General features: G+C 37.4%; 1 protein-coding gene across 2 annotated transcripts in view; it reads right to left on the minus strand.

Annotated features, from left to right (window-relative positions):
- LOC109100105 (F-box/WD repeat-containing protein 7-like) overlaps positions 1–17,275 on the minus strand; it is a 75,049-nt gene that overhangs the window by 25,308 nt on the left and 32,466 nt on the right. The window contains exons 1-6 of one of the 2 annotated variants that reach the window (XM_042717671.1): positions 12,125–12,375; positions 8,697–8,764; positions 6,129–6,255; positions 2,726–2,860; positions 241–364; positions 1–120 (exon numbers count right to left, since the gene is read on the minus strand). The exon at positions 1–120 is cut by the window's left edge and continues 17 nt beyond it. In XM_042717671.1, coding sequence (XP_042573605.1) covers positions 1–120; positions 241–364; positions 2,726–2,860; positions 6,129–6,255; positions 8,697–8,764; positions 12,125–12,163 — 613 coding nt within the window. In that variant the 5' untranslated portion in view covers positions 12,164–12,375. Of the gene's footprint in view, positions 121–240; positions 365–2,725; positions 2,861–6,128; positions 6,256–8,696; positions 8,765–12,124; positions 12,376–17,275 lie in introns of those variants that run through there. The other variant, XM_042717628.1, reaches the window with a different exon arrangement.

Here is a 17,275-nt window from a genome sequence, read left to right on the forward strand (position 1 = left end):
CTCCTCTCCTCCAGTTGGTGTCTATTCTGTGTTGTCTAATGTAGGCACTCTTCCAGGGACTGTGTGTGAACCCTGGCTTGATCACCTTCTTTCTCCTTATGTACAAGGGCTCGTCAATACCTGCAGAACAGATGTGACATTAATGATTCAATGCATATGATTCTTCTCTGAGGCAGCTGTTCAATATACATGTGCATGCATTTCCAAAGCCACAGAGTTTGTGGAAAGCAGTGAAGTCACCTTCTTCTTTGCATTTCTCCCTCCAGAGCAGGTTGTCCTCTGCTAGGATGCGCCAGTAACGACACGTCTGAGCCGCCTGGAGCAGATCCTTTGGCTCCAGAAATGACAACACGTGTAAGGCCAACTACAACACAAGACAGACAGAACAACAATCAGAGATCAGGAGAGCATGAGGGAGGCGAAGAGACCTTACAGGAAGAGGAAGAGCTACAACAGGATAAATATTTCCGCCAAAATGTATTTATTGTATTTATTATTTTAACACCTCGTCAGCAGCAAGGTTATCTTCATGGCTACAGCTGAATAAATAACAAAAGTCATACAATTAACAAGAAGCTATATAAAGACATGTAAGAGTAATACTAGACCAAAAAAAAAAAAATGTAAAAAGGTGAAACTTTTTTAAATCCCCCAAAATGTTAAATAGTGAAACAAATAAATACATGTAAATAATTAATAATAATAATATTAAAATAATGAGAAATAATAATAATAATTATTATTATTACTATAGGATAGGATTTTAGGTAAAAACATATGAAATTATGAAAGTCTGATAGAAGTGGCTAAACAGAATATTGGGTAAATGAAACTAATTTGAATTAAGTATGTTCTTAAATGATATTTCAATTTATATAAAATTTATTAAATTTATAATTTATACATTTTTTGATAAAAAAAAAAAAAACATTTAAAAAAATATATCAAAATGATATATAAAAAGCACTTTTTAATTTTAATAATCTAATTAATAATATAACAAAATAAATTACAAACTAATACCTAAACTATCACCAGCCCCCATTTATTAAATAAAATTTTTTTTTATTATTTTTGGAAAAGAAAAATGAAAAAAAAAAAAAAAAAAAAAACTGTAAGAAGTTATTTTTTTATTTATTTAACCCTATTACGGTTATTTTTTCTATGATCCGGTTTTCAAGTGCACTGCAATTTTGCAACGAGCTGAGGGAAGACAGATCATGTCCAAACAGTTCCACCATTCCTGGTGTGATCCTACATGATTCCACAGTGTACAGTATTAGCCTAGAGGAGCTTCTTCCACAATCTGAGACAGACAGACACACCCTGAACAGCACCGCACTGACACAGAAGAAAAACAGCCTGATGGGGAGGAGAGGGAGAAGAGATGACAGGTGATGGAGAACAAGAAAGACACGCTGAACCAGTGACGGGAAGAAGAGAGGATGAAAGGAAGAGAGAGCAGAGAAACGACGGAGACGAGGTGCCAGGGTAGATTCCTCTCTGTATTCCTGAAAAGAAGCTGAGAGAGTTGTAACATCTCTCTGAAGAGGTGTAAGAGAGGACATGCCTGTCAGCGGCACTCCGGCACTTACTACGCTCTAAAACCACCGTCAGACATCACAGCCATAAAGTGCAAGACTGTGCAAAAAAATAAAAATAAATAAAAAAAAAAATGGAGAGAAATTAAAAAGTCTGTTTAGAGCTCACGCTTCAGTAGTTTCACTGATGTGATTCATTGGGAAATTTATAATGTTTCGGGAAAAATGTTTTTTTTTTTTTTTTGAAGGTTTATTCCTAAACCTAACCTACGAATGATATTCTACAAAGTCATCCAAATTAGCCAAAACGTAACAGCTAGAAACAGCTACAAGAGTGTGTTGGACTGACGAATATAGAGTTCGACATCTTTTCCTATTCATTTTCCATTTTATTTTTTAACAAAGTATTACATATAAGCCATAAAAAAAAGCAACCAGCTACAAGGTGAATCACAACATCACAAATTTTGTGGGAAATGTAAAAAACTAAAGTAGAAGAGTGTACTTAACGGCTTTAATGAGTCCATCAAAATAATCTAAATGAAATGGATAATTATACAGATTATAAACATAAAACAATTAGTGCCGTCAAATGACTAATCGCGATTAATCGCATCTGAAATAAACGTTTTTGTTTTCATTATATATGTATGTGTACTGTGTATATTTATTATTTATATATAAATACAGCCACATACAGTATATATTTTGAAAATACTTTCATATTCATATTCTTGTATTATATATTAAGTATATAAACATAACATTTTTCTTAAAAGTATACATGCATGTGTTTGTATATATATATATATACATAATAAATATACACAGCACACACACACACACACATATATATATATTATGTAAAGAAAAACTTTTATTTTGGATGCGATTAATCACGATTAATCATTTGACCGCAATAAAGACAATACATTATATATCTGTTCTTGCGTGATTTTCTTGTCGCACTTCTCATGCTTGTCATGAATTTGGTGCTGAATCATGGGTAATGGTGTTTTTCCACTAGGAACTCCACTGTTACTGTTCCACTGTTATTTCCAAGGTTGATACAGCACTTTCGAGGATGAAATAAGTGCCCGAGTTTGCTAAGTTAGTGGCATCAAAACTTTAATCAGCGTTTCTGCAAATTTCTCAACACAGAGATGAGTGTGTGAGTGCTTTACCTCTCTGGGCAGGAGCGAGATGAAGTCTCTCTGAAACTGTGGCTCGATCACCTGCATCATGTGCTTCACCTGCGTGGGCTCACAGCGGTCAATCAACTCATCCAGCGCCAGCAGCTTCTCTGGACCACTCCAGCTCTGTAACAAACAGACAGAGCCATCCATTTACACTTACAGCTTTAGATTTACATTTCAGTTCGGGCTGGCGATGCTTTTTCACTAGCAAACCGTCCCCTGAAATAGTAACTTCTGGCATGAACATAACCGAGAAGGATCTCGTTAAGTCTTCATGTCTTGGGGCTGTTCCCAGGGTTTGTTCTCCCCATATTACACTGCGGTCAACTTCATCCAGTCGAATAAAATGTTTCGCTGATCTCATGGTGCTCGGAACGTAATTCACTCTCAGTGAGGACATGCTGCACCGGAGAGATTGTGCCAAAGTCATTCCGCTAAGAAGCGCATCAAATAAGAGAGGAGGATTGCTCAGGGATGTTTATGATGGAGGAGGGATGTACAGAAGAGGACTATGGGGAGGTAAAGCACCATAATTTACTGCTCAAGCTCGGCGTTGTTGTCACAGACTGGTTTATGTCTATAAGTGTATAACCGCCTGTTTTAACAGCTCAAAATAATGGGATTTCAATAAACAGCTGAGGGAAAATCACATTAAAATGTTCAATTATGTTGGTTCTTTAATTGAAGCAAACTAATTAAACTAAGCCTGAGATAAACAAACATTATTTTTCAAAGTTTTAAAAAATCCTTCTTACAAAGAGCAAGTTTAGAATATAGCTGCAAGCAGCGATGACGGGCCCAAGTCAATATTAATCGTAGTTCATTTTAAGTTCAAAACTTACTAGCATTATATATTAATATAGTATATTGTTTTTTTGTTAGTTCATGCAAGTTAATGCATTAACTGATGTTTACAAATGAGACCTTATTGTAAAGCGCTACCAAAACTTTTAATGATCTATAAGCATTTATAAAAATTATTAAGCATTTGTGAAATAATTATATTAAACTATATTACCAGTGCACACAAACAGCTGTTTGCCACCAGAGAGGGTTACTCTAGAATATCAAGAGAGTGAAACACATATACACACACTTTCAATTACCTATAAGAACTTTAAAATGATTTTAATTATTTAAAAGCATTTGCAAAATAAATGACACATAAATAACACATCCTTGCTGAATAAAAGTATTTCTTTCTTTCAAAAAAAGAAAGAAAAAAAATTGGTGACAAACTTTTAAATGAAATACATTGTTACAAAATATTTCTATTTTTAATAAATGCTGTTCTTTTTAACCTTTTATTCATCAAACAATGCTGACAAAGCATCACTGGTAAGCATAAATCATAATATTAGAATGATTTCTGAAGGATCATGTGACACTGAGTAATGATGCTGAAAATTCAGCTTTGATCACAGAAATAAATTACATTTTAAAATGTATTTGAAAAAATATTTTAAATTGTTATAATATTTCACAATATTACTGTTGTTTTTTATTATTTGATTGCAGAATTGATTTGCATTTTAATATTTTTTTGAAACATTAAGAATCTAAAAACTTTTGAACGACACTGTGCCTTTAATTTCCTTTAAATCCCATTTTTAACATTCACTGCCAGGACTCTATGTATACAAATACGACAAGGTTGCAATTCTAGCGCCAGATTTCAACCCTGAACAGACAGAACTGCCACTAAGATACATCTCCACAGGCTTAGAATGCAGAAATGAGACATTTAATGTGAATCCCGTAAGCGATACAGAAACAGTGACGCTGCTGACTCACAGGGATGCAGGGTGTCATTTACACCTCCAGAAATAAGCCTCGCAATAACTCAGGACACAAAGCAAGCAACTCATCAAGCACTGACTGAGCAAATAAACAAAACCCTTTCTGAACCCACTGCGTAATGGTGCAGACAGACCACAACTGAGAGGATGTTATACATGCTGCTTCTGTCCCGAGATGCCATCGAACAAACCGGCCTTTGACGTCATGAAGGATTACGTGCACATTCTCACCGCATGTTTAATAAAGGATAAATCTAGCATGACTCTCCACATTAGTTAGGAAGACACAAGAACACATCTTTATGCATTAGATGAAAGCTTCTTCAGCCTTTCAGTCAACACAGGTATCTGCTGTTTCATGCCAGAGCAGCTTCGTTAAGCACAAGGACCGATCAAGCCTGTAATTACCTGCAAGGCACAGCAAACACTGACTGAGGTGGAGCCTCTGCTCTCTGTCGAGGCTTGAACTGTTGTTGTAGTAAGATGCATATGACAAGGATCTAGATAGATGCAAACCTGTTGCATAATGGCCGCATGTGCTTAAATATGTAGCATAGATTCAGTCAAATCTACCAGAAGTAATCAATGCATTAAAACCAGACTGCAGCAAACGCCGTGTTCCTTAGAAGACCCTGCACAAAAAATAGATTTCATGGCCACCAATTTGAGATATCGTGGCTGTCCCAAACTGAATTAATTTATGGCCACATTTTATTATATCATTCCCTTGTTTTAGTTTAATCATGGTTACATTGTACCAATTTGTTTCCTTGTTTTACTTCAGCTGACATGCAGAGAAAAAAAAACAAAATATCATGGGCATGATTTGAGAATCTGTTCCCACAAGGGAAGTGCGATATTGACAAAAAATAATATCTTGATATTTTTTGTGATTTCTTTTTTTTCTCGATAATGGATAACTGTACCTGTGTTAATGAGCGATTCATTGAATCATTCATTCAAACGATTTGTTCAAAATGACTGATTCATTTAGAAACGAAGCAAGTGACTCTGATACAAACGATTCATTCAAAAACAGATTCATTTAGAAACTAAACGAGTGTTGCTCAGAGACGCACAAATGTTCTGATCCGGCTTTGCTTGGAACTTTTTCACTGGCGAAACAGAAAAAACAGACAGAATGTAACTCACTCAATATTAACTTCCTGTTCGTTGAACGGTTGTATAAAATCAATATCACATTTGTGATCGTGCTCATATGCTGATATTCAGGAAAAAGGCACTCTTGCTTGTGTGATATTACTCAACTATATCAAATATTATTTTATTCGTTTTAGTAAAATCGTGGTCATGTTGTACTAACTGTTTCATCAAAATGAAGAAACAAATAAATAAGTAATTTTTCTCTGCATGTGATGCATAGGGCTCTGTAGCAATGTGAGGCTAAGGGTTAATAATAAAAATAAGTATTGCTAATATAATATGTACATATTATTACAGTTTTTTTTTTAACTTACATATGCCTAGAGAGACTGTGTTAGTGATTCTACCATGATTATGTACTAGCTGTGACCGTGCACCTGGTTAGCTTCATCTGTCCGGTCTGAGCTCAGCTGTTTGGTTGAACTGACCTGAAAGGTGTGGAGCCACTCCTGCAGGCCTGTGGGGGGCTGGATGGACGTGATGCGCCGTCTCTGCCCATTGACTCGAAAGTCCCGAAACGTAGTGGGGGTGGCTGGGAACGGCAGTCCTGTGGGACTGGAGGATGAAAGGAGACAAAAAGTAATGAGACAAAGTAAGATTTAAAACACATTCTGGTGCACAATTTATAATAAGTGACTCTGACAGGAGACATCTGTGTTGTAGTAATTCAAGAATATGGAAAGGCCAGTGCAAGCCTGCAGTTTATGGAAGATTTCAAACAAAATGGGTTGAAAATGAAATTCTGAGGCTTTGTTTCAGAACAACAGTTTGAGAATTACAGCCAAAACCAAAAGTGGTGAGTAGGACTGAATGGGTGCCAGATGAACATGACCATTTACCTCAACCTCAGAACTCAATCAGTCATTAAGCATGATTTTATACAGCCACCTGCTCCAAATCAATTCATTCAGATGTTTCATTCATGGAAACCCCTTTCTGTTTCCATGTAAAACATGCTCAAAATGCATGCAAACGATTAAGAACTGAAGCACATTCCCTTTTCCACTTGTGGTGAGGAAGGGCACAGAGAGTTGTCCCATGTCAGCAGTCCTTACAGTCTCCGGTGCCCTAAACTAACACCGAAAACACAATTCAGCACTCCTTCCTTGCATTCTGCTTATCTACGGATACCTTCTCCGGTGCAAGAAACCAGCAGATGAGGAGGAGAGAGGGAAGAGTGCAGGCGAGCACGCAGTGAGGTCCATTTCATAATGGATTCATATTTAATGGGATCTGAGACCAAGATGCTTCAATTACCCAGCACACAACTGCTGCCTGGTTGCTCGTGTACTGTTCTAATATAAACCACAAGAACACCTGCGCCTTGACAATGAGGCATGAACACTGGTCAGAGCTGACGGCTGAGCTTGTGTTTGCAGACTAAGGAAACTCTCGGGAGGTGATTGCACAGTGACGGTGTATCATTTCTGAACCATTAGCTGCACCAAAATAAGCTAGATGTGCATTTTTTGGGGTGTATATTTGAGGTGTTGTTATATTATCATAACAACAAAAGTGTTTAAGTTTCAGGATGAGCTTTGCAGTGTGAAGGTGGCTAGATTATTAGATGGATGCACAAAAGAAAAGACCAATCATAATTCTGTGTGCAAATAAATGTTAAAAATGTCATCAAATTTGGGATTTAGGTAAAGAAAAGAAAAAAAGGATTTATGAATAAAGCTACATTTTCATCCCATGTGTTCAAATAGTTTCTGTGGAAATTTATGTAAAACTGGGAAAGCAGTTGCATCCCTTTTAGAATGAAATACTTGTGGTTTAAAGCTCATGGACAAAACACTCTGATGAAGGTTGTGTTTGTTAGCAATTGAGGGCAGATTCCTCATGTCTGTGTGTCAGACCACAGGGGGTCACCGTAGCCAAACATCTGAGCAAATTATTCTAATCACATGACATTTTTTATGCACTTGAAGGAATCAATTCTGTATGTTTCTCTAATATTTAATTGCCATGTGTTACTTTAATTTTTTTCCCCCACCTCACTTTTTATTAGCATCCAGTACTTTTTATGTGATATCCTAAAATTTGCATAAAGATATGTGGATGGAAACCAGGCTAATGGGGATTATTCTTCAAAAGTTTGGGATCGGTAAGACTTTTTAAATATTGTAAGAAAACAAAATATCATGTTCATAAAGTTTGCATTTATTTAATCAAAAACAGTTAAAAACAGTAATATTCTGAAATATTACCACAATTCAACATAACTATTTTAATATCCTACTTTAAACTGTGATTTATTTCTAAAACTGAATTACTCCGGTCTTCAGTGTCACATGATCTTCAGAAATCATTCTAATATGCTGATTTGCTGCAATATTTTCAATATTTAAAAAAAGGGTTGTGCTGCACGTTTTTTTTTTCTTTTCTTTGATGCAGGCCTCGTTAATGAATAAAATATTGAAAAGAACTTTCGATAACACTTTAGTTTAGAGACCAATTCTCACTGTTAACTAATTTTTTATTAGCATGCATACCAGAAAAATTGAAAATTAGCATGCATATGCAAATATAGCCTTATGAGCATATTTTAGATCACTTAATCCACACCATTCCAAAATGTAACAACTACCTTACTAACTATTAATAAGCAGTACATTAGGACTTTATTGAGGCAGAAGTTGTTATTAATACTAAGAATTGGACCTTAAAAAAAGTGTGACCGAACTTTATTTTATAACATTAAAAATGTCTCTACTGTCACTTGCAATCAATTTAATGCATCCTGGTATTATTATTATTTTTTAATTACATTTAATTAAATTATTAAAAATCTTACAAGTTCTCTAATAAATAAAATAATAATATTTAAATAAATATAATCTTTACTAATAAAGAAAACTCATGAAGAGGAATGTGTCATACAAAAACATCCACGTCTACCTGTTACTGTACTCTCAGGTAGATGTGCACATAAAATGCAATGCAACATGGGCTTAACATCTTGCTAGCTTCAGGTCAGGTGGCAGGAGCTTTACCTTGGACAGGGCTTTTTTCCTGAAGGGAAAGATCGAACCTCGGTGCCATGGTCCAACTTCCTCTTCATCTGCAACAAAGAGCAGGTGGAGCGCTGGTTAGTTTGGGTTCGTAGAGGACATGACAATAATGACCAGCCACATAAACAACCAGCGAAGCAGCTTCACAGTAAACGTTCAACGTCCACCGGTGTTCGTTCCTGTGTTAAGAGGTGTGTGTGTGTGTGTGTTGTGCTAATCCCTCATCAACAAATGTAGGCCAGAGGAAGGAAGGTCATGTGCACTTTACAGTGACACAGCACAGAAAAGATAAAGTCTGACAGCTGATGCTTGTTATGTGAGTCTTCAAAGAGGTGTATGGCATAAACACACACACACACACACACACACACACCTCAGAGGAGTTGGAAACGGGGGCACACACAAACACACATCTGTGTGGGCATGACAGGCACTGTGCGTTCACAACAGCTTAAATTTATATGGGCATAATGGAAATAAAAGAGCAACCCTATATGCTCGACTGTCTCTTTCTCGGTCACTAACCCCCTGCACAGGCTGAAACGGCTCTGGTTCTGCTGCATAGTTGGTGCCTGGCTACGGAGCATCTACTCTGGAAAAACAAGGGTTCAGTGTCCTCAACACAATGAGCTCCTAAAGCACATCTGAATTAAACTATTTTAGGAGAGAACAGGGCTGCCAGTGAATCTGTGCAGTTCACTTTCAGGAGGAGCTCAGCGATAGACTCCAAGTTATGAATCATTGTGCTGTGCCAAGGGTTTGTGAGTCATTAAGGATGCGAGCAGAAATTGTGAGTGACGAGTAAAGACTTTCACTACTGAAACACGCTCATGCTGTTTACAGTGTAGTCACGTATCATGCCACTGGTACACAACAGGTCTGAAATGATATCCGAATCACAATGACATTGAGCCTGTAAGCAACATTCAGTGGTTATTAGTACTATATAGTGCTATAGTACTATAAAAAAAGACTAATCTCATATAATCTCTAAAAAAGATTTAAGATTAAAAAAGGGTACACTGAATCAGCCACCAGAATACTGGCAAGCTTTGGCAGCAATTAATCGTTTTATACATATACATTTTTAGATATTTAATACATATATTCAGCACGGATGCATTACAAAAAAAAGGTACAAAAGCTGTCACTGGGGCGGTACCTTTTCAAAAGACACCTTTGTATCTAAGGAGTCCATATTGGTACCATAAAGGTATATATGAGTACCTAAAGTGTACATATTAGTACCTGAAAGGTACAAAAGTGTACCTTTTGAAAAGGTACCACACCCCAGTCACAGCTTTTGTACCTTTTTTTCTGAGAGTGCATCTTTCTGTTGAACTTTAGAATCTTTGGAAAATAAAAAAATAAAAAAAAGATAAATAAATAAAGTATCAGGTTTCCCTGAAAAATATTAAGCTGGAAACTGAAATAATGACTTGAAAATTCAGCTTTGCCATCACAAGAATACATCACATTTAAAATAAAATGTAATCTTCAGCAAATCTCAAAATGAATATTATTTTTTCATACTGCATTACAAGTGATCTGATTATTTGCATCGCCTGTAGCATTTTAAAACTGATTCTATAGTGCTTTATTAAAAAAATAATAATAATTCAATGTCCTATTTATGCATTAACCCCTTCCACGCCAGCTCTGTTTATTTTGCAGGACAGCTTGACAAGCATCAGTGGAGCTAGTGATCTCAATGCGAAGGTAGTCAAACAGACAGGACAGGCAGGGAGTGTGTATACACATAAATGAAGAGAAGATGGTAAAAAGATGGCATGACACCGAAGACGTCTGAAAGTGATCCTGTGTGTGTCCAAGAGTGTTAAGACTCTCCACACGTAACAGAACACACAGAGAACGCCACACTTGCTAGTCAGCCAAACCTGTCTAGACTACTTGGTGAAAAGCACTTAACACAAAACCGTGTGAATGAAGTAAAAGCACTCGTTTGCTTAGTTATACATTTATTTGAGCGAGTGGATCAGACTGTCGCTTCTCTCTCGGGTTCACAGCGAGAGCCATCTGATTTTAGATGAGTCACTGTGTAATCATTCTCCGTGTCTGACACCACCGAGCAAAAACGGCTCGGTCTGTGGTTAACAGGAATGCTTCACTGTGCGGTCCTGGCAAATAACACATATTAGTCAATAAACCCTGTGATTTATGAATGGAGAAACTTGCTATTCATTTCAGAAAATTCTTAGATTGGTCACGACTGCGCATTTAGCTGAACTTTGTGCATTTTAGACTATTTAAGTGTGCCGTACTTCATAAATAAAACCCTGAAAGTCATGGAAGTTTAACTGCGAGAAATCAAAGGCTGAGTAGAGTGGGATAAGCTCTCACGAGCTCATGATTTTGCCTAACGTCAGATATTCTTAATGAGCTTTGTATTCGTAACCAAACAATTAACGAGATTGCCTGGAGCATCCGTCAACGTCACTGTACTTCAGTCGATGCTGTTCTGATCGGAGGACACCCTGAAAACTGCAGTGACTGCGAGCGTCTGATAAGCTCTTAATGCTCGTTTCACTCAGTTTCGGGACGGACCTGGCATCAAAAGCAATGACACAGTGACCCAATCACTGTAGGGTGGCACGCTGCCGCCAGCCAGCGGAGGAAACACCCTTCAACAGGCAGATGCTTTACCACTCCGACACTAAATCATTCACATATCACAACACTGACGCTCTAGGATCGCCCAGATATCCTTTCTGCTGCATATCAGCTGCAAAGCACAAATTAATATTACCAACAGGTTTGCTCGGGAAGATGAGAATCAAATATGATTTCACCTGCACATCAAAAACATGCGATCAAATAAATTAGCTTTACAAGTAAAGAAGAATGCAGTGATGCTGAGATGTATAGGGGACGGAGTATGTATGATGTGGATATGAGTATTGCAGTGTGTGTGTGTGTGTGTGTGTGTGTGTGTGTGTGTGTTAGGATGGGCAGATGGTGGAGAAATAGTGATGGAGCATGTTCTCCAAACCCACCCCATAATCAAGTGCATCGCATCATTTTCAACATCTGAGCTTCTTGTCAAGGAGACTCAAAGTAACGTTAGGTGAATGAATATCGCGGAAGGTGATTCTCTCAGTCAGCTGGAGATTTTTCCGCAGTGGCCGGTATTTCACCGACGCACCCTTCAGAACGCGACGCGACAAATCCGAACGCCGGCGTTATAATCAACCAAGATGTGTGCATTACACAGGCGCGCGTCGCATTTGAATATTACACATCGCGCTGTGCAGCGCACTCCGCTTCTTTGATTGATAATGGGCGCGTTCCTGTCGCGTCGCGTCCGCGCTGATGGGTTTTGACGCGAGGCGCACGGCCGTATCGATATAAACGCCGCAGTGCATCAGACACGAATAACAGCGTTTACTCACTTTATAGAAGATCATCTTTATAGTGCCGTAGAAACCCATGGTGAAGACGATAATCCGGGTGCGAGTCACTGAGAGGCGGTGAAGAGTTTATGGAACTATATCTGCGTGATGAGGGCTCTATTAATCCCGGATAGATCCGACAGGGACATACTCATCCACGGACGGATGCATGTGAAGCCGAACGGAGGAATCCAGCGACTCGCCGTCTGTCTCATTGAGCGTCCTCTGAGCGGACTGACTGAGCGAACACACGAGAGAGAGAGAGAGAGAGAGAGAGAGAGAGAGAGAGACCCTGCCCTCTTCAGAACCTCCCCTCTTCCTGGGAGAAAAAAAAAAACAAAAAACCTGGACTTTCTATTACTTATTTAAGTGTTTATTTAATTATTTTTTTTTTAAATATTATATTCTTTCTGTTTTTAATAAATGCTGTTCTTTTTAACTTTATTCATCAAATAATCCTGAAAAAAAAGTAGCACAGGTTCCAAAAAAAATAAAAAAAAATAAAAATATATTTATATATATATATATATATATATATATATATATATATATATATATATATATATATATATATATATATATATATATATATATATATATTCCCCAGCAACGTTTCCAACATTGATAATAAATCATCATATTAAAATTATTTCTGAAGGATCATGTGACACTGAAGACTGGAGTAAAGATGCTGAAAATACAGCTTTGAAATCACAGGAATAAATTATATTTTAAAGTATATTAAAATAGAAAACCATCATTTTAAATTGCAATATTTCACAATTTTACTGTTTTTACTGTATTTCTGATCAAATAAATGCAGCCTTGATGAGAAGAAACTTCTTTAAAACTACAAATCTTACTGATCCCAAACTTTTGAATAGCAGTGTGTGTGTGTGTATATATATAAAGTAATTATTGGTCTGGTAATGATTAATAGTCTAGTCTTATTATATAAAAATGCTACAGTTAAGAACTGTGGTACACCTTTATAAGGGCACTTTTGCAGTAGCTCTTCAGCATCACTGCTGAAGAGTAATTAGCTGGCGAAGTAGACTTACTGTAGAGTTAACAAAACTTATCATGAGAACAGTAATGTTTGAAGCAGATGTCATAACAAATCTCAGCAGGCTGGGAAGATTTTAAAACGAGCATTTATAACGACTTTATTGATAACTGTATATTATTGCTGCTTCTGAACTACACTGACATGAGATTCAAATCGAAATTAATTTATTGCATGAGAAGACGAGAGACTGCAGAGCTGTCAAGGGGAGAGAGAAAGAATTAAAAATCCCCGCGTCCTGATCAACTTGGTGTTTATTTTGTGATAATGACTAGCTGACGGTACACTGTTCTGCTCATTACACGGCTGCTTAAATAAATGGACATAAAATATTGATTTGAGTTGAAATTAATTTATTTGCTTACTCGTAGAGACAGAACACAAGCTCTGCTATGCAAGACACAGATTTCCCAATTGAGCGGGTCAGTTACACAGCGCTGTCATTATTCAGAATATCTGACCTCTGGATTCTAATTGAGAAAATGGGAATCAAGTATTCCAGGGAGCATGCAATAATTGTGTTACATTATTAGCAAAACAAAAATGGACAGAAATGAATTGCTGGCCCTCAGGAGGATGCACTGGGATCACACAAAGGGATCAGATGACAGGTTTTCTGCAGATGAGGAAGTGAACAGTGAACGGGGCAGAGCAGGCTGCTAGAGGACGAAAGTGGAGAGCCTGAGATTATATTCAACCGAAACCAGGCGGTTCCTGAAGACGACTGCTGGCCCCTCCTCTCGTTAGTTCCTTCAGACTGAGCAGGTGGTATTTGGCACTCGTTCGTCCAAGTGTACACAGACATGTTGCAAAAAAGCCTAACTTAAATGTATTTAAAACAATATATATATATACACTGAGGTACACAGAAGTGTGCTGTTTAGTGTGCAGTGGAGTAAAACCACAACCAGAACAAATAATTCATGCAAATACACTGAAATAACTGTTAAAAACAAGCAGTAAACACTTTAGTTTAGGGAGCAATTCTCACTATTAACTAGCTGCTTATTAACATGCATATAACTAGCATATTGCCAGTTTATTAATACTTATAAAGCACATTTGAATGCCTTATTCTGCATGAGCTTATTTTAGATCCCTACCTGGTACCTAAACTTAAATACTAATTTACTAACGATTAATAAGCTGCACAATAAGAGTTTAGTGAGGCAAAAGTCAGTAAATAGTACTTAGTGTGACACTTTAGTTCCCTAACCCTAACTAAGAATGAAAAATACTTCTATAGCATTTATTATTCTTAATTTCAACATTCACTAATACATGATTAAAGTCAAAAGTGGCATCTGTTAATGTTTAATGGACCTAACATGAGCTAATTAATGAACCGTAACAAATACTGTAACACTCATTAATTCATTAACTAACATGAACTAATGGAAACTTATTGAAGTGTTACCAAACATTCTGTTTGTCTTCTAACAACTTGTCAATAATCAGATACCCAGCTGTAGCGCTCTCTTGTTTACTCATAAGATTTCTTCATTGTTTTCAAAAGATTGTACTAAAGATAAAGGAAGGTGTCAAATAAAGAGGTGACTGAACGTCATCGGTTTTGTTCCTGTGACTCACTGAACAAGTCCAGACATGTCCCACAGACACCTCAGGGATGTCTAAACTCAACCAGAGTGCCATGAGAAACGTTAAATTGTGTTCTTTAGCTTTCATGACACAAATTCTGATTTCACTTTGTTTAATGACGCATTTCGAACGTATTTAGAATGACTGAAGTTACTTACCTATCAATTATGTTCAATTGAAGTCTAATTACTCATCTTCTTTTAAAATGCAGTTTCAGTAAAAGTCAGCCGATCTAAAACTCATTAGACAACAGACAGATCCGTTGCGTCAACAGACGCACAGAGAACACAAAGTCTCTGAAGCTTAACAGCACACAAACAGCCCGGGTTTCTGTGTCAAGTCTTTAGTTCACCGGTAACAAGCCGTGTCATCCGTCTATCAGCACTGCTGCGCAGTACAGCCTCGTTCAACCAGACAGAAGCTACCATGCTTCAGTCCCAACCATTTCATCACACTGTACCAAAACAGGTTTAGATCAAACTAACCAGCATGTGTGATGAAGACAGACTTAAACAACCTCGAGGGACTCCGGTTGGTGTTACAATGCTCATTAAAGCCTAATCAAGGCAAATTAAAAGCGGGAATGTATCAAGGAAGCGTTAGCAAATGTGATCTCAGCCATTTGCCTGACATTCATTAGAAAGGAAAGAGAACAGGATTAACACGGCATCAACTTGTGAAACAATCAGCATGGATCAAACACCTTCTATTGACCGCCAGGGGACAGGTGCTCCAAATAACACCAAACTGAGTTAAGGCTGCAATCAACCACACTGTTAGTTAAGTTAGCAGTCAGCGTCCTAATCTGTCCCTCTGAGTAAGAGTGATTCTCAGAGAAATACATTTAGGGTACAACATTTGGTAACACTTTATTTTAAGGTGTCCTTGTTACACATTACATGTACTTCTTATTGTAATAATAATTAATTATGCATGATTACATGCAAGTAACCCTAAACCAAACCCTAACCATATAGTAAGTGCATGTAGTTAATTAATATTACTCAGTACTTAAATGTATAATTACACTGTGACAATGACACCTTAAAATAAAGTGTAACCCAACATTGTTGCCTCATCCTGATAATGAAAGCACAGGCGTTCAAAATTGTATCAGTGAATTGTATTTACAATGTGTGTGGTTGCTCAGCATTGCAAGCAGTGGGAAAATGCTCAAAAATAGTAAAGTACTGGCATCGGTAGACTCTTTTTACTGTGAAATCGCTCTCGTGCCCCAGTAAAATATCACTGAACAATCCTTGTATCACTGTGATCGACGTATACCGACCTGAGAATCTATTCTTATAATATTTCAGCAAATGAGTCGTGTTTTCAATCAGCTGTTTAGAATCTGAACAAATTGGGATGTAACGATTAACTTCAAGCCGGTCGAAAATCAATTAAAATGTGTGACGATTCAAATCGGTTGAGATGCCAAACAAACTGAAGTAGAAGTTTATATGAATGTATCTCTGAGTGGAACTGACTGTCTTTAGAAAAGTTTTCATGGTATTTCCTTTTCATCTTGCCTCTGAACAATGCATATTAAAGTTCATAAGCGCAGCGCTGCTTTGTTTACAGCGGTAACTAAGGAAACACTGTAACATTGCTGTTCATAAGCGCCACCTGCTGGCAGAGAGTGAATGTGTTTGTTTGATTTGGGGTTTCAGTTCACAGTTCACTCACTCCGTAGAAACGGGATATTTTAGATAAAGCAAGACGAGCGCTGGATGAGGTGGATATTTACCTACAATCCACTGTAAGAATCAAAACTTGTCTTATTTTAACTTAAATGTCTTCTATAGCTCTCTATAGTGCATGCAGCTTGTGAACAGCAGGAAAAGATGATTTAGATCCAAAACAAAACAAAACTTTGCTCCAGTGCTGATGAAACACCCCTGGTAAGTGCTGGAAAACAAACCTTGTGGGTTTAGATTTGTTGGCACAGGTTCCGTAGATTGTTCTCTTTGCACTTAAAAATATAAATCAATAAAAACAGAGTCTTTCCAGCTGCAGCGATACTGTATTCTTCAGGGAGAGGACCACGCTGAGTTACTGCGACCGAGCGTTAGGGACAAAATTGCACCTGTCAAAAGTTTCCAAGCAATTTGTTGATGAATTGCTAGGAAAAACTCTTCATCTTACAGAGGTTCCAATGAATCTATGTCCTGAAGCCAATGAAACTGGAGAGCGAGTGCGCAGCTTTGAGAAGCCGTTATGACTATCACCTTGGCAACAAGGTCTGTATGAAATGGGGAGGATTGTATCGAGATAAACTTGGGGGATTTCTTAGTGAATCTTTGTAAGTGGTAACACTTATCTCTGTCCTTCATGGATGCTGCATTTTGTCAGAATTAATCTAAAAACACAGGTGCGATGATGACCCTTCTCTCGGCTGTTAGAAAATCACCACGGCAACCCCTAAACAAAGTGGAGCGTGTGTATGTATGTTGGGAGGGTCACTGGGAGTTTGTGTGTATAGAGCG

Source organism: Cyprinus carpio, chromosome A1, assembly GCF_018340385.1.
Source record: "Cyprinus carpio isolate SPL01 chromosome A1, ASM1834038v1, whole genome shotgun sequence".
NCBI lineage: Eukaryota > Metazoa > Chordata > Actinopteri > Cypriniformes > Cyprinidae > Cyprinus > Cyprinus carpio.